Source organism: Portunus trituberculatus, chromosome 48, assembly GCF_017591435.1.
Source record: "Portunus trituberculatus isolate SZX2019 chromosome 48, ASM1759143v1, whole genome shotgun sequence".
Classification (NCBI taxonomy): domain Eukaryota; kingdom Metazoa; phylum Arthropoda; class Malacostraca; order Decapoda; family Portunidae; genus Portunus; species Portunus trituberculatus.
The window spans coordinates 22,569,919-22,588,757 of NC_059302.1; the positions used below are offsets into that span (position 1 = coordinate 22,569,919).

Here is an 18,839-nt window from a genome sequence, read left to right on the forward strand (position 1 = left end):
GAAGGGAGGGTGTCGATTCTAGATAGAAATCTTTGTCTCAGCTCGGCATCAGTAATGCTGGCTTTCACATTCCTTTCACATGGGTTAGGAAGTAGTGTGTGCATATGGGGAGTAGCCCATGGAGCCACAGCTTTGGCTTTGTGCTTGTTGGCATGGATGAAATCATGCAAGTTGATGTCGTTATAGAGATGACGTGCAGCCCGAAGCCATCTGCCGTTTCTTTCCTTCCTTTTGGAGGGTTGGGTAAAGATTTTGTGAAAAAATCTATCGTCTTCTGCATCGAGCGATCTGGTCAGCTGTGAAACAGCAACCTCCTTAATCCTGGCTTCGACAGTGATAAGTCCAACCTCCGACCTGGCACACTCGGTTCGCGCAGAGGAGGTGCAGCCCAGCATGATTCTGATGGCACTGTTCTGTATGGTCTCTAATTTCTTTGTTCGGGTTTTTCTGGCATCAATGAGATTGCTTGAATGATAATCAATGATCGAACGTATCATCATGATGTACAACAGCCTTAGAGAGATGACTGAGGCGCCAGTGTTGCCTCCAGCCACCCTCCGTAGGATGCTGAGTCTAGCATTGCATGCCTGCTGCAGGGATTGCGTCTGATACCTGTACTGTCCTATTGAGACTCCAAGGTATTTATAGTGTGTCACAGTGGTCAGTGCCGTGCCTTGTATTGTGAAGGAGTTCACTGGACGTTTCTTCGTGGTTAGCACCTTGGTTTTACTAGGGGAGATAACAAGACCAATAGAGTTGCATATCTTGGTGAATTTGTTGAGGGCTAGCTGGAGTTGGCGCTCATCCCGTGCTTGGAATGCTATGTCGTCGGCGTAGATGGTCTAAAGCATTCCCGGAGTTTTTATCTTGGCGATAATATTAATCAATATGTTGAAAAGAGTTGGAGATAAGACACCTCCTTGCGGTGTTCGTAGCTCCATAGGTCTCCACTCCGAGTATGAGCCCTCGAAGAAGACAGCAGCTTGTCTTCCAGACAGGTAGTTCTTGATGAGGTGAAGCATCTTTCTGAACATATTTACTGAGTTCTGCCAGTATCACAACAGGATTTGCTCTGTCGAAGGCTCCCTTCAGGTCAATGAATGCAGTATACCTAGCATGGACATTGCTCTTGACTCGATGAATGCAGTGCTGGATGCTCCTGCCAGGTAGAAAACCGTAGAGGGTCTTGCTGAGGTGTGGTGTGATGGCATACTGCAGTCGCTGAAGGAGCATCCTTTCAAATACTTTGCAGACGCATGATGTTAGGGAAATGGACCTCATTTCTCCATTCCTTCCTGGCTTGGGTATGGGAATAATTACGGCATGCTTCCAAGAGCCTGGAAGCTCATTATCAGTCCATATGAGATTGTAGAGACGAAGTATTGGATTTACCTTTAAGGATGCCAGAAGATTAATAATATCGTAGGTGATACCATCGAGCCCAGGAGCAGTGGACTTTTTGGGCCTAAGGGCCATTCTAACCTCATTTTCTGCGAATGGGATTTGGTCTGTAAGACCATCTGTTCGTAATGCCATCTCAACTGCAGCTTGTCTGTGCTCGTGGCGTTTACTTAGAGCTGATCGGACGTGTAGTGGTAATTCATCATAGCTGGACGCTGAGGCCCATTTATCAATAAGTTCGTTAGCCTTCCCTGTGGGGTCAGGATGCCTTGGCTGCTTAGTTTTCTTTCCACTTATGACGTTTACTCTTTTAACAATTTCTGCCAGGGGTGTTCCGTGGTTGATGCAAGTAAAAGTTTATTACCCATTAAAGTAAATATACATTTGAAAATAAACAAATAATTACTAAAAATGTGTGTGTGTGTGTGTGTGTGTGTGTGTGTGTGTGTGTGTGTGTGTGTGTGTGTGTGTGTGTGTGTGTGTGTGTGTGTGTGTGTGTGTGTGTGTGTGTGTGTGTGTGTGTGTGTGTGTGTGTGTGTGTGTGTGTGTGTGTGTGTGTGTGTGTGTGTGTGTGTGTGTGTGTGTGTGTGTGTAAGTGTTGGTTGGGGGGTGAGTTGGTGGGGATCTTTCTCTCTCTCTCTCTGTGAATAATTAGATCATTAAGCATCTTGATGAGTTAATATTCATCTGAAGTCACTATTGCTGCCACACCCAAACTCGTTCCTCCCACTCCACCCACTGAAATCACCACCTTTCCCTCTCCACCTCTCCACCTCTCCCTCCACCGCCGCTTGCTGCAATACTTCTCTCCACCCTCCTCCCTTCGCTAACAAGCAGCCTCTCTTCCCTTCTGGCTCGTTTATTCATGTTTTCCCTCGCCTTCCTCTCTTCCAGTATATCAGCAAATTCCTTCATTCTTTGTCTTTCTGTCTTTATCTCATTTTCTCACGTTTTTCATATTCATTCTTGGTTATTTTTATTACCTTCCTTTTTATTTTTCTTCTACTTATTATTTTCATATCAGTTAATCTTTTTATTATTGGTTTTTCTCTAATGAATTAATGTCCAACTCAGATTAATGGATTTTCTCTGCACTCCATTCTTCCATTCATGTCTTTTTTCTTATTGTTTTTTTTTCTTACCCTTGACTTAAACACACGTCATTTTTCTCTTTGCCTTTCACTGGAGCCACCTTTACTGCCATCACCATCACCACCATCACCACCACCATCACTATCACCACCTACTTTCCCTTCACCCACCCAACCCTCCACCTGCCCTTCTATACAGTCATCAGGTGTGTAGTTGCCTTTTTTTCCCCTGTTTCCCTGCAGTCCTTCATTCCCTTCTCCTTTTCCTCCTTTTCCTTCTCTCTTTTTCTCTGTTTCCTTGTTCTTTTTATATTTTCTGTTTTTTTTTTCTTATTGTTCATAATTGGTGCGCCCTGTTTCTTTCAATTCTTCTTCCTTTTCTTGTCTTTTTCCTACTCTTCATCCTTTTCCTTCTCTTCCCTTTCATCTTTCATCTCTCCTTCACATTTCTGTTCCTCCACTACTATCACATACTTTTCTTTCCTTCTTTTCTTTCTTTTTTCCACCATCCATTTCTTCCTTTCTTCTTTCTTCCATCCTGCGTGACTCTAAACCTTTTCTCATTTCTATTTTTTTCCCACGCCGCTGTCTGTGTCTTTGCCTTTTCATCCTTTACTTTTACGTACAACCCATTCCTCATCTTAACCCCATCCTCCCCACACAAACCCCCTCCTCTCTCCTCCCTCCATCTTTCTTCCATCACTCACCTACCTTTCCCTCCTACCCTGCCTCCGTGACACTGGCTAACCTCCGTCATGGCGTCGCGAGCGGCCCTCACCACCCCGCCCTTTGCTCTACTCTGCTTCCCCGTCTCGCCGCACCTGTCAGCCCCGACCTCTCGACACGCCAGATGGAACTGAGGGCGGCGGTGCACCTCCGGGAAACACGCAGCAGGTGTGCGACCTCGATCTCCTCTCACACACCGAAAAGAACATGGTATTTTGTCGTGTTATTAGTGTCTACATCCTACGCAGGGGGAAGTGAAGGAGTGAAGGAGACAAGGATCACTAGTAGATATATAAAGGGTATGTTAGATGTTGCTTTTGTTATTATTATAGTGTCTGTATCCTATGAGAGAGGGAAAGGGTGAAAGAAAGAGAGGGTATACAAGGGAGTATAAAGGAAAGGCTAACTGTGGAGGTTGTTTTATTATTGCTATCATACGAGGAGAGAGAGAGAGAGAGAGAGAGAGAGAGAGAGAGAGAGAGAGAGAGAGAGAGAGAGAGAGAGAGAGAGAGAGAGAGAGAGAGAGAGAGAGAGAGAGAGAGAGAGAGAGAGAGAGAGAGAGAGAGAGAGAAAGAGAGAATATAACAGCAGCAACGACACAAAAATAAAACTTAGATCTATTAGGAGTTTATGTTCATGATAAATTGCACTAATGCACAATGAAATATAACAAGAAAGGCTTCAAATAATACAAGTCATGGATATAGAAGGAAAAAAAAAGAGAAAACAAAAAGACAAGGAGGAGAAAGAGAGAAAAATATGTAGAGAGCAACTTGGCAATAACTGTAATGTACTGCAAAGTTGTAATTAAAGGCTGAAAGCATAATGATCAATATTACTCTTCCTATTCTAGTGGGGAATGATTTATTGAACCTGACTTTGTGATTAGACCTTTTCCAACCTATTCGTGCTCCTTCACTTTCCTTCCCTCGCTCATTTACATTCATTCACCCATTCCTTCTTTCTTTCATTCATTTCACAAAAAAAAGCCCTCACGATTTTGTCCCCCGCTGCTCCTTAAACTGATGGTCGGGTGGATGAGTGGCTGGGTGGTGGAGTGAAGGGGTGGAGCAAAGCGATGAATGGGTTAACCTTCTTGATTGCTAATGACACCTTTTATTTTATTCACTTACCTATGAGTCACGCTAAGCAATATAACTAAATGAAACTTAACCTGCATGAACTATGAAAAGGAGAAAAAATCAACAGTTCCTCATCTTTTTTGTGAGTTACCTTTGAAAATTATATGATGAATTTACACAAAGCTTTTTTACTAAGCTGAAAAGAAGAAGAAATAAAGAATTAACCTACATGGACTATAAAAGAAACTAAATAAATAATCAACCATTTTTTTTTTTGCAAATTACCTTTGAAATTTATACGATCAATTTGCACACAGTTTTTTTTTAAGTAAACTGAAAAGAAAAAGGAAAAAAATAACCTATATGAATTATAAAAACAATAAATAAATCATCCTTCACTTTTTTTTTTCCTTTTGCGAACGTTACCTTTGAAAACTATACAATGAATTTGCAGAAAGCTACTCTACTAAGCTGAGAAAAAGAATATACTTACATGGACTATAAAAACACTAAGCAAATATTCCTCCACATTTTTTACTTTCCATTTGTGATTGTTATCTTTGAAAACTATACGATGAATTTCCACAAAGTTATTTTACTAAGCTAAGAAGAAGAAAAAGAAGGAAACAAAAAAATACCAATAGGTTGATGGGTACACACACACACACACACACACACACACACACACACACACACACACACACACACACACACACACACACACACACAGGGAAGCTGAAATGAATTTGTACACAAACCTGGTGCTCGGAGGAATGAAAGTGGAGGGGAGGCTTGATAAATGAGAGAATCGTAAAAAAAAGAAGACATGAGGGTGGAAGGGGAAGGGAAGGAAGGTGAAAGGTTTCGTAGGTGGCGAGCCCCTTCATTAGTCAAGGGAAGCGATGCACGAACTCCATCTCCTCCTCCTCCTCCTCCACCACCTGTACCTCCAGCTGTACCTCCTCCTCGCGACCTGCACCTCCACTTCCTCCTTCATTACTACTGCCATCATCATTTCCACTGCCTACCAACTCAACCACAACCTCCTCAACTACCTCCTCTCCTCCTCCTCCTCCTCCTCTTTTCTTAACGCGCAGTTTCTAATGATTCAAGCGATAGTGGTAAACAAAGAACCGAATTTGTAAGCACCAAAGCAAATTTACGTCTTAAAGCACTGAGAAAGAAAGAGAGGAGAGAGAGAGAGAGAGAGAGAGAGAGAGAGAGAGAGAGAGAGAGAGAGAGAGAGAGAGAGTCGACAGGAAAGACTAAAATTGCATGGAAGACTTAAGGAATGATGGAAGGAAAATCACAGGTATATACTTTTTACCACTGGAACAAACGAATGAGAAGGAAGACAGCAATCAGGAAAGACAAACATGGAAGCGAAAAGAAGACACAAAAACTATAGCTACGTCTTAAACTCTTGACTTAATAACGAAAAAAGAAAGATTAAAAAAAAAAGAAGTAGAGAAGGAAGAGATAAACCAGCTTTGTGATTACGCAATTTGAAACGTGAAATCTATTATTATTATTATTATTATCATCTTCTGAGGTTCATGTACAGAAGACGCACCTAAGATAGAGAACGTAATCAGACAAACCCGATCTTAACGTGACTTTTTGGGAATTTACAATACATAAGAAGCAATATGATAAAGAGTAAAGGACTATACAGCACTGAGCTCCTCCCCATCTACCATTTGCATCACCACGCACTACACCACATACACATAAACAGTAACAGCCAACACTGCACGGCAACACACACACACACACACACACACACACACACACACACACACAGCTGGAGGAAGGAAGGACTACAGAAAAGACCAGGCAATAGTCTATGAAATCAGCTGGGGACACACACACACACACACACACACACACACACACACACACACACACACACACACACACACACACACACACACACCACCTGTCCCTATGAGCCTGGACTTGCTCACCCCAACACCTGCACCTCATCAGCCTCTTTGGGGAGAACATACGACGCCCCCTACTCCCCTTCTCCCCTTCCCTCCCTCGCAGACCCTTCAACATCCCGTCACCGAGCCCCACTCCACCCTTCCCTTCGCTCCTACGCCACCAACACCACCACCGCCACCGCCGCTGGCACCTGCTGCTCTCCACCTGCAGTCCACCACCCTGACCTCCTTCATCCCTCTATAATTGCAACTGGTACCTCCTCCTCCGTCCTTAAATTCTCTCTCTCTCTCTCTCTCTCTCTCTCTCTCTCTCTGCAGAAACAATTTATGCCACCAAATAAGCTAAAGTGGCGCATCTACGTATGTTTTTTCACCTCCCCCAGTCTCATTCCCACTTGCTTCCTGGCCCTTCATGAAGTAACACCAGTAAGAAGCAACGTTACAACTATGCTCGACGCCTCCACAGCGAGGATGACTTTACTGAGAAGAGTGTTGGCCATGCTTTGTCCTGTAATTGGAGTGGTTAGTTGATGTTGTTGTTGTTGTAGGTGGTGGTGGAAGTGTTGGTTGGTTGTGTTTGTTATCATGTTATGTGTTATTGTTTTTTTGTTTTTGTTTCTGCTATTGTTGTTGTTGTTGTTGTTGTTGTTGTTGTTGTTGTTGTTGTTGTTGTTGTTGTTGTTGTTGTTGTTGTTGTTGTTGTTGTTGTTATTGTTGCAGTTGTAGTTATGGTAGTATAAGTAGTAGCAGTCCTAGTGTTAATAGCATTGCAATATACTCTAGCGATAGAGGTAAAACAGTACAACAACAACAACAACAACAACAACAACAACAACAACAACAACATTACAACCCCAAACGAAAAAAATGATTAAGATAAACACCATCCTTAAATGTAAACCAAAATTTGAATCTAATACACACACACACACACACACACACACACACACACACACACACACACACACAGAGCGGCGCCATCTGTTGTATCTGATTGGGTTGTTCCTGTGATCGCTAGAGAAGAGAAGAGGAGGAGGAGGAGGAAAAGAGGGAGGAGGGAGGGAGGGAGAGAAGGAGGGAGGAGTGGAGTAGGAGGGAAGGAAACTGTTGGGGAGGAGTCCATGGTTGCCTCCACCGCGACCACACACAAAATTACCCCCAGTCTGTAATTTGATCTCATAAAAGGACATATTTCAGACCGCCAACAAATGACACTTCTTTCCTTTTTCTTCTCCTCATTTTATTTTCATTTTTTCCCTCCACATTACGTCTCATTTTCTTTTTCGTGTGTGTGTGTGTGTGTGTGTGTGTGTGTGTGTGTGTGTGTGTGTGTGTGTGTGTGTGTGTGGTGATTGTTTTGTTTTTGCTCTAATCTGCTTCTCACGTAATTGTTATCTCGTGTGCTAAGATGAGGTTTGGAGTTAATTTCGTGATTGTTAACTTTCTCCTCCTCCTCCTCCTCCTCCTCCTCCTCCTCCTCCTCCTCCTCCTCCTCCTCCTCCTCCTCCTCCTCCTCCTCCTTCTCCAGCACCACCAGCACCATCACCATCACCAACACCTCCTGTTCCTCCTCTTCATTTCCTCTTCTTTCTTACATATTCATTTTCTTTTTCATATTTTTTTTCTATATCTCTTTTCTATTATTCCCAACGTTTATTTTTCTCATTTTTTATCTCCTCCTTTCTTCTTTTTCATACACGTTTCCTATTAATCTTTTTTTTTACTTCTCACTTTTTTTTCCTTTTGTCTTTTTACTCAAATTCTTTTCATCCACTTATCCCCAATTTCTTGCCTGATTTTTTCCTCCTTTTTTTTTATTTCCAAGTTTAACCATGAGAAATATCAATCACCACTGTGTCTGTCTGTCTGTCTGTCTCTCTCTCTCTCTCTCTCTCTCTCTCTCTCTCTCATCGGAACAGGCAAATCATATTCTTCCTAGGAAATGCCATACATCTATTTGCCATTTTTTGTTCACCTGACAGCGGGAAGTCATCGTGAACGCGCCAATGTTTGTCTCCTGAGCCCAAGGTCTTCTGGGAACACACCACTAACCATGCTTGAGAGAGAGAGAGAGAGAGAGAGAGAGAGAGAGAGAGAGAGAGAGAGAGAGAGAGAGAGAGAGAGAATAAAAACTTGCACAATATTCTCGCTTCACTACCAAAAACTAATGGCACTTTTCCTCTACCTGCTCCATGTATAACTTTACCAATTTTCACTTAGCTTCCACCAAAAACTCGATCATTTTCAACGCAAGTCTTCTGGAGTGCACAGTTGAAGAGGCCGAGAATACCTTCATTACTTAAACCCAATGGAAAGGTTCGTAGTAGTAATGTTGATCTTTTTATCCAATATCCCTCAAAGCAGCGGCATGGTGTAGCACAAATAATCCCTCTAATTAACAGACCCTTGTGTTTTGGGAGGGAATTATACTCGTTAGTGCTTGATAGAGAGGCGGCGGTGCGGTGGTTTGGCGGAAGATCACCAGCTCACTCCTAGATACCGGCTGATTATTACGGTAAAGTGGCGGTGATTCTTTGAGCGTCAGGGAGGGTTATATTCCATGCAGTAAAGCACTCAATTCGCTTTCCTTCCTACCCCTTTTTCTCCTCCTCCTCCTCCTCCTCCTCCTTCTCTTCCTCCTCCTCCTCCTCCTCCTTCTCCTCCTCCTTTTCGACCTTCTCCTCCTTCTTCAATACTGCAGACGCTCTTCCACACGTCTTTATCTATTCTTCTCTTCCTCCTCCTCCTCCTCCTCCTTCTCTACAGTATACGCTCTTCCACACGTCTTTATCAGTTCTCCTCCTCCTCCTCCTCCTCCTCGTCTTCCTCCTCCTCCTCCTCCTCCCTCCTCGTCTTCCTGCTCCTCCTTCCCTTCTCAGGTACATCACACTCAGTGACGGGCTGACAAGAACACTTTATTATTAGTATCAGTAATAACCAACCAATAAATCAATTAGTTAATCAGTCCTACACCTCCGCCCTCTTCCTCCTCCTCACCACCACCACCACCACCACCACCACCACTAGCTATTTCGTCCGCGCTTCGTAAAAGGAAGACAATACACCAATCACTATGTAAATTTATTCCATATCTGGCTATCTTATTTCTCTTGGTAGTGATCACCATCGATGGCTCAACACTGTGTACAGCTACGTATGCAATTATTACGTCTTCCTCCTCCTCCTCCTCCTCCTCCTCCTCCTCCTCCTCCTCTTCTTTATTCTAGTGATTCATTCTTCCAACGTTTTTTGTGCCATGAATGAAGTGATACTCTTCATTCACGTGTCGGTATCTTTCATTCATTAAAGGTTTCATTGAGTGTGTTCCTCCACCTTGTTTTCATTCAATGCAACCTCAGCTCCACCCTCTCTCCCTCTTCCACCACCACTACTACCACCATCACCGCCACCACCACAGCCACCTCGCTTCCTTGGGGCCCCCGGATGTGGGAATCTCAGGTGACTCACGCAACTCTCAGGTAAAAGGTAACTCCCACCCACATCCATCTCCACTTTTACTCCATACTTCCATTTTTTCCCTTCCCTCTACTTTATTTCCTGGTCCACTGCTCACCCCCTTTTCCTCCTCCATTGTTTACTTTTTCGTTCATTCATTCCATTTCCTTTCTCTGTAATTCATCATTTTTCCATCTTCTGTTTTTTTTTTTTATTTCATGCTTATATTTTTTTTCTATCTTCTAATCCATTTCCTTCTCCATTATTGATTATTTCTTCTTTTTCTTTCTTCTCCTCCTCCTCCTCCTCCTCCTCCTCTTTCTTCATTCTCTCCTTCATTCTCTCACCTTTTCCTTTCCTTCCATTCCATCACCTCCTCCACAATTCATCAAGTTTCTCACCTTCTTCAAACATCTCTCCACTTCAACCCTTTCCTCTCTTCTTTCCCTCTCCAAACTCTTGAGGAAAATCTTCAAGTATTTATTGTTTGGCTTCTCATTTTTCCCTTTTCCTCTTTCCTCCCTTCCCTCCCCTCCCCAGCCTTTCCGTTCCTAGGATCCTGAGGTGTATCGTCCCCTCCCTCACATCCTCCTTTTCCCCCCCTTCCAGTTCCCTTCAAACAAACACCTGGCGAAAACAGAACAGGATACTCCCTCTTGTGTATCTCCCGTTCCTCCTTACCTCCCATTCCCCACGATAACTCCCTGAAATTCCTCCACGCCCCTCTCTTGGTCTTCTCTCCTCCTCCTCCTCCTCCTCCTCCACCTGCCTCGCTCCTGCCATTACTCCAGTCAGGGAAGAGTCCATTAAAGTTACTGGCCTGATCACTAATGGGAAAGCTGTTGTCTATCAAGATTTTGTCAGGTGTGTAGAAAAATGAGTATGTAATGATAGGCACGTAGATAAACTAGACAGATGACTTTTAACCCCTTCAGTATGCCAAAACATGTCTTCATATTTATTCTGGTTACTTTTGGTGATTCTATACAGCTTCAGAAATTAATGTTTGGATTAGAATAGTGAAAGATTCTAGCCATTCATCTTCTGACATCCATAAACCCAATTCTTAAAATGTAAATATGATTGTCTAATGACATCCAAAACTCATGGTAAAAATGCGCCCTAGTATTGAAGGGGATAAACAGTAAAGGATGTGTACATAAAAAAAAGGAACATTAATTGGAAAAAGAGAGACAGACACACACAAACAAACAAAAAAAAAACATTAACAAACACACACACACACACACACACACACACACACACACACACACACACAAACAGACAGACAGACAGACAGACAGACAGACAACGTAGGGAGATGAATAGGGCGCCAAAGGAAGGGTGTCGCCAACGGGAGAAAACTTATTAACTTTTTTAGAGAAGGTGGAGGGGCGTGGGCGGACCTTGGTGCGGGTGGCGTGGCGTGGAGGGACGGGGCCACGGTGCCATGGGTCGGGACGTGACGCGGAGAAAGAAGAGGAAGAGAAAGAGGAGGAGGAGGAGGAGGAAGAGGAGGAGGAAAAGGAAGAGAAGAAGGGGAGACAACCACATATACGGGAGGAAACAAACGAAGAACAATATATAGAGCAGGAGGAGGAGGAGGAGGAGGAGGAGGAGGAGGAAAAAGTAAAAGAGAAGAGGGGGACACAACCACATATAAGAGAAGAAACAGAAGAAGAACAATATGTAGAGATAGAAAGAAGAGGAGGAGGAGGAGGAAGAAGAAGAGGAGAAAAAAAGAAGGAAAAGAGAGAGAGAGAGAGAGAGAGAGAGAGAGAGAGAGAGAGAGAGAGAGAGAGAGAGAGAGAGAGAGAGAGAGAGAGAACCACACAGAGGAGAAAGAAAAGACACACACGAAGAACAATATGTAAAGAAGAAACAATGAAACGGGAAAAACACGAGAAACCAGAGCAAGGAGCCAAAACAAGAGTCAATCAGGCAGCGAAGGGAAGAGAAACAACACAGTCAGAGAAGCAAAGCAGCAGGAGATAGAGAGGGAAAAAAAAAGAGACACAGAGAAAGAGAAAGTGAAGGAGAGACGGAGAATGAAGGAGAAAGAAAGGGAGGGTGGGTAGAGATGGATAACAACAAAAAAAAAAAAAAAGGAAAAGAAGGTAAAAGGTGAGAGGGAGGAAGTCTAAGATGAGAGGGAGAGGAAAACAGAAAGGGATGGGAAGGGGAAGGGAAGGGGAGGAGGTCCGCAAAATGCCAACACAAAGGAGACGGAACGTGTAGTAACAAAAAAACTTAAAAAAAAAAAAAAAATCGTTATCCTTTGTTACAATTACACCGAATCACTAATGCCGTATATTAATGAACACCTGTGGGGAAGGGACAGGTGCGAGCAAAGGTTTTAATTACCGACGGAGGAAGAGTGAGAGGAAGGGGGAGAGAAAGAGAGAGAGAAAGGAAGAGGGAAAGAGAATGAAAGGAAGGGGAGGATGGGAGAGAGAGGAAGAAAGGAACACGGAGAAAGGATAATAAAGGAAAGCTAGAGAGAGAGAGAGAGAGAGAGAGAGAGAGAGAGAGAGAGAGAGAGAGAGAGAGAGAGAGAGAGAGAGAGAGAGAGAGAGAGAGAGAGAGAGAGAGAGAGAGAGAGAGAGAGAGAGAGAGAGAGAGAGAGAGAGAGAGAGAGAGAGAGAGAGAGAGAGAGAGAGAGAGAGAGAGAGAGAGAGAGAGAGAGAGAGAGAGAGAGAGAGAGAGAGAGAGAGAGAGAGAGAGAGAGAGAGAGAGAGAGAGAGAGAGAGAGAGAGAGAGAGAGAGAGAGAGAGAGAGAGAGAGAGAGAGAGAGAGAGAGAGAGAGAGAGAGAGAGAGAGAGAGAGAGAGAGAGAGAGAGAGAGAGAGAGAGAGAGAGAGAGAGAGAGAGAGAGAGAGAGAGAGAGAGAGAGGACGACAAGGAGAAAAGGACACGAGAAAGACGGCAAACATGGACATCCACTGAGGGAGTTTAGGGCGGCGAGTTAACGTGTTAGGGTTACAAGCTCCACAGATTTGGGCATAAGGGTGTGTGTGTGTGTGTGTGTGTGTGTGTGTGTGTGTGTGTGTGTGTGTGTGTGTGTGTGTGTGTGTGTGTGTGTGTGTGTGTGTGTGGGAGGAGGGACAGGAGGCATGAGAGTGGCAGGTGTGGCTGGACAGGTGTGAGGCTCAGGTGTGTACTAGGTGTGTGTAGAGGAGCATAACGAGTGGAGCCATGGGTGGGTGATGTCAGCTGCTGCTACACGAAGCGGAGGTGAAGGAGGCAGCATGTAGAAAATTAACGCCTTCAGTACTGGCGCAAATTTTCACCTTGAGATTTGTGTACGATTAGACCATTTTATTGACATTAGGAAGGGTCTATGGAGATCAGAAGATTAATGGCCAGAGTCTTCACTAATTTAATCCCCACATAAGTTTCTGAAGCTGTATATAATCACCAAATAGTAAGCAAAGGAATTTTTTTATGGAAGAGGGAAACTACGCAAGGGCAACAAAAGATAAAAAAAAAAAAAGGCTCACTTGAAATGCAAGCTCCCTAAAAGATAGGTAAAGAATTATCCACAAGACAAACATTTATGAATATGAAAACGCGCCATGGTACTGAAGGAGACTGAGAAATGAAGAACAGGTGGAGGTATAAGAAAGGAGGAGGCACTGGGAAGGGTGGAGGAAGGGAAGGGCGACGAAAGAAGAGAGGGCAACAGGTGTCAGGATGGGCGGCAGGTGAGTAGGGTGGATGGGAGCTGTTCTTTTGTTTGTACGCGATGAAGCTAGAAGGTCAGACTGTCATTAAGAAAGTCGTTACCATTAGGCCTGCTGACGGATCCAGGGCCGGTGGGGGAGGAGGAGGAGGAAAAGGAGGAGGAGAAGGAGGAGGAGGCGGCGGCGGTGAAGGAGTGACAGGAAACGCAGAGTGACGGAAAGAATAGGAGATTGAAGGCCGTGATGAATGTGAGAGAGATGAGAGAGAGAGAGAGAGAGAGAGAGAGAGAGAGAGAGAGAGAGAGAGAGAGAGAGAGAGAGAGAGAGTGTTAAATGGAACCGAAGAAATGATTGAGATAAAGTGAACGATTATTTTCAATTATGACAATAAATAGTTGACGAAGAGGAGAAAGAAAGAAGAGTAAGAGGAGGAGGAAGATGAAGAGGAAGAAGAAGAAGAAGAAGAGGAAGAAGAAGAAGAAGAGAAAGAAGAAGAGGAAGAGGAGGAGGAAGAGGATGAAGAGGAGGAGGAAGAGCAGGAAAACCATGATAAAGAATAAATATGACATAAAATACATAATTATAACATACAAGCAGACTCACGGGCTCCTCTAATTAGACACACACACACACACACACACACACACACACACACACACACACACACACACACACACACACACGCCAGACACGTAGACACATTCACTTCCCTTTCATTCACTAGTTTCTTTGTCTCAGTCTCTTTACCTGTATAAGCAGCTCCTGTCACAAAGCGTCATTCATCTCTCTCTCTCTCTCTCTCTCTCTCTCTCTCTCTCTCTCTCTCTCTCTCTCTCTCTCTCTCTCTCTCTCTCTCTCTCTCTCGTGTGAGTCACAAAGGAAATGTTTGCTCAGCCCTCAGCGCCTTCCTTCAGTAACACAAAGATTAGCATTGCCTGTTTTTCCTCCCGTTTCTTGATTCACTGGCGTTAGAAGGTGTGCGTGTGAGTGGGCATAGGAGAGGAGAGGGGAGTAGTGGATGAGTCACTGGATGATTAGTTGGTGGTAGGAACGAGAGAGAGAGAGAGAGAGAGAGAGAGAGAGAGAGAGAGAGAGAGAGAGAGAGAGAGAGAGAGAGAGAGAGAATTGGATGAGTGTATTCTGCTGACCCAAATTTTTAATCAAGCCTTATTTTCTCTCTCTCTCTCTCTCTCTCTCTCTCTGTCTCTCTTCTTTACTTAACCTGTCAGTTTTCATCATATTCTTTTGGGTACTGTCTCATTAGTAAAACGTTCTCTCTCTCTCTCTCTCTCTCTCTCTCTCTCTCTCTCTCTCTCTCTCTCTCTCTCTCTCTCTGTTCCTCTTTACTCCCCTTTCTTATATTATCTAATTTACTCACACTTTATCCTTTCATTACTTTTCCTTTCTTACTAATCTTTCTCCTCACTTTCTCATTACGCTATCCCAATTCTCTTCTTCCTTCCTTCCTCTCTTTTCCTTTCGTTATTGAGCATATCGCTTTCTTTATAATCTTCCTCCTTTCTTTATCCTTTCATCCTTTTCTCTCCTGTCGCTCCTCCTTCTTTCTCTTCTCTTTTAGCTCCTCCTCCTTCCCTCCCTCCCTCCTCCTTTCCTCTTTAAATAACGTACATCGCTGACTTGACAATGGCGTCTCGAGGTTTTATAATTATATTCCTTCACTGGAGACTCCACCCACGCCTTGCTATCTCGCCCACACGCCCTGCACGCCCTCCCACCTTCCGCCACCCACACCCATTCACCTGTTCCGCTTTTCTCCCTTCCCTTCCTAGTCCCTACTCTCTCTCTCTCTCTCTCTCTCTCTCTCTCTCTGTGTACTGTCTGTGTGGCTAGATGACTCGTGATAGCTAGGTAGATTTAGGCCAAACACGGTCAAAGCGTAAAGGACTGGCGGGAGAGTCACGGGCGTCACAGATGGAAAGAAAGGAGAGGATGAAAAAAATTCCACTGGAGACTGACTAACAATGGAGAGGAAAGAGGCAAAATCGCTCGCACTCGGGAATGTAAGTGTTCTGGTTGAAGGACGAGGAAGGGTAAGCAAAGAAACAATAAGGGAAAGGAAGAAAGAAAGAGAGAGAGAAAGAGAGAAGGTGCATGGAGGAGTGACGTCATGAGAGAGGAGGGAAAGAGGGAAAAAAGAACTGCAGCTTCGTGGAAAAATGCAGGGTTACAAAAATAGAACAGCTTCCCCTTATACGTTTTCTTTAATGGTGGGGGAAAAAAACTTGTTCCACCACCTTGTTCCAGTGGCGAGTCCCTGCTGCCTTGGCTCCGGCCTCTGCCTCGCCTGGCTTTCCTCAGTCTGCCTGTGCGTCTGGGCTCGTATTCTCAATCTTTTCTGTGCTTCGCCTTCACTATTTTAAAGGCTTTATAAAAATTCAGAAGAGTTTTTAAGGTGTTTTTACGGTTCTAGAGGTAGAGTGACAAAATTTTCATTTAATTAACTGGAGAAACACTCTTAAAAACTCCATTAACCATCTCTATGGCCATAGAAAATAATCCTGGTGAGACAGCTAAGCGTTTCTAAATGCGAAACCAGGAGTCACACCACTTCACAAGCGCCTTTCTATCACCTCAATACTCTCAAATAATTCCACCAACAGAATACACATGACTTCTTCAATTTGTCATAATAATAGAGATAAAAATTTACGTCTTTCTCGTCTTTTACTTGACGTTTCAGGGTAGCAATAAAATTATCAAAGGAAAACGACAATAATGAAACTTATACATGGGGTGTCTCGCTGAAAGAAAAGGTTATATTTATTTTTCCTTCGTGACTGACAGGTGAAGGTATGGCGGTGGTGATGGACCAAGGGCAGGGACAGAGGACAGGTGCCAGGGTGAAGGGAGAGACAGCAGGGCAGGTGAGGTGAGGAAAGTGTGAGAAAGGGCGTGACGAGGCGGTGACAAGCCATGTGAACGAGGGGCAGGTGAACTAACAGCAGGGATCACCGGCGACACAGAGGACGAGAGGGGGACGTTCCCAATAGTGTCGTCACCTCCGTGTTGTCTTGCGGTGAGGTGGTGACGTGCCAATTCGCGGCATTTCATGTTCATCTTGCAAAAAAGGCATATACAGAAAACTACTTCAGGAGCAACACAAAGATCGATAAGACCAACAAAGCGCAGAGATAGGCGATACTCGACCTCCACCAGAAGAGGATCCAGGAGTGCAGACATACAACACACGTCAGCACAAGACCAAGAGTCGCGACAGTCAGACGCACAGCTTTTGTTTACACTGTCGAAGGTCACCACCTGTCAGTCACGACGCTTACCAAGAGAAGTTCACCTGGGAGTATTCCGAGGCTCCACCTGTTTCTCTGTCTCTCCTCTGGCCCGGGGTCCGTGGGAACTCCCTGTTAGCTGACCTCCAGGACACGACCTGCACCCAGACGTGACTCCCGGCGAGGCGGTGAGCGAGGGAGGCGCTGGCGAGGATCGTCCATCACAAAAACGACCAACGGGGGAGTCGATTACGGCAAAGAGCCAAGATTACTGCGCGTCACCCACGAATTGTGTGTGTGTGTGTGTGGCCCTATCCGGTGCATGTTTCAGCCACGATTGGCGCATAAACCAAACTCTGAGGAAATGACTAGTCCCGCTGACGGACTCCACCACGAGTAAGGAAGTAACTGCTGGGTGAGAAGTTATGTTTTCAAGAAGTTCTGGAATGCTTGTGTTCAGAGTTGCAGGAAAAAAGAAAAACTAAGGTTGGATAATAAAGATAATGTTGGTGACTTAAACGACGGCTCCCTCGTGACTGAGCCTGCATTAACACGAGGTGCTTGGTGGTATGGTGGGCCAGTGCATCGCCACGCTGCAGATGCCCCGCCATCCACAGAAACAGCGTCAGGTCTTGAACGGGTAGAGGGAGTAAACTTGTTAGCATGAGAGAGAGAGAGAGAGAGAGAGAGAGAGAGAGAGAGAGAGAGAGAGAGAGAGAGAGAGAATGACAGCGACCCTAGTGAATGAAGAGGAAGACGTCTGTGTGCCGAGGTCAAGTGGCCCTGGAGCATGTCCTTGACCTCGACGGACATGAGTGGGCAGGCCATAAGTGTTTTGACTTTCGGCAGGTGCGAGAGAAAGACATGATGGTGTAATTATTTGGACTCGCGCGGAAAGTTATATGTGTCTGTTAATTAACTAAATAATCTGAGTCGTTCAATGTAGCCCAGACCGTCGCGTCCAGAGAGTGAGGCGTTCTTTGGGAGGCGTGAGGGGCAGCAGCAGGATACTCTGTACATTAGCGCAGAGATGACACAAACTCCTTATTTGGAGAGGCGACCGATCCCCACGGGCGGTTCGCTGTTAGCACTTACCTGCGTAAACCCTCATAGGTCTGACGTTCCCTACACCGCACCATGGCGGTGGTGGCCGCAAACCTGTGAGCTGATACATGAGTCTGTTTTGTGGCTGAATAAGAAGTTGATGACGCTGTGATTATAAAAACGAAACTTACACTGACGCAGGAGCGGCTGACGCGAGACACTCGTGCTGTTCTGTGGAGATGGAAACGAAGATAATCAGGTCCAGCAACGGAGCCACAGTTGATGGGCGGAACTGATGAGGGAGGCAGCATCCCCTCCAGCCTATATTAGGGCAAAGTTTACCATATAAAAAAGGCGTAATCGTGGCTGTAGAAGGTCTCCGGACGGACACTGATGAACGACGCGGTGTAGCGGCTGTAATTAACATATGTACACCGACTCTCTCACACCCTCCGCCCATACATCAACATCGCTCGCCCTATCTGTCGCCCATCTTCTTATCGCCATGTAAGGGCCTCCGTGGAGATAGTCAAGGAGGTGTTCTGGGGGGCGTGATCGCGTCACAAACAGGGGCGTCCACCGGGGAGAGCGGTGAGGCCTCCCTTTGGAGGGTTGGCGGGTGAGAAGGGTCCCTCCCGGCGCTATTGTGTGTCAGTCGGGCTAAGGCAGAGGAGGTCAAGTTTGGGCAGGCGAGGAAAGGAACGCCTACCTGTGTTCTCGCCGCGGCCAAAAAGAGTCGCAGGTCGGCCTGAGACACCTTTGGGTCCGCCATGGGAGGGGAGGTTCGTAAAGGTATCTTGACTTACCCGTTGATTTAGAGGCTGCATCTTTTATGGCGTGCCGGAAGGCGTTTTGACCTGAACGCTTTAGGTATCGCCATGATTCCAAGTGGCACTTCCCTGTCTGTTAGGAGCTTCATATAAGGGTCAGCACCGCGGGGCGACGGCCGTTGTCTGACAGACCAAAGTACGAGTAGAGTTAAGCATCGAAGGGAGAGGCGCAGGTAGCTGAGACTCGCTGCACAATAGTTCCTCTCCTTCCCTAACCCTCGCTAACGTCATCACTCTCGTGCGATAAGCTCTCCTTCGCGTCCTAAATACAGAAATCTCTAGAGTAAATGTTTCTCTTCCTCTGCGTCCAGTCATTGTATCACAGAGAAGCTA

General features: G+C 45.2%; 1 protein-coding gene across 1 annotated transcript in view; it reads right to left on the minus strand.

The window, feature by feature from the left end:
* LOC123498463 overlaps positions 1–1,476 on the minus strand; it is a 2,410-nt gene extending 934 nt beyond the window's left edge. Inside the window, exons 1-2 of the mRNA XM_045245566.1 lie at positions 997–1,476; positions 1–842 (exon numbers count right to left, since the gene is read on the minus strand). The exon at positions 1–842 is cut by the window's left edge and continues 934 nt beyond it. Coding sequence (XP_045101501.1) covers positions 1–842; positions 997–1,476 — 1,322 coding nt within the window. The remainder of the gene's footprint in view (positions 843–996) is intronic.
* Positions 1,477–18,839: the final 17,363 nt, after the last annotated feature.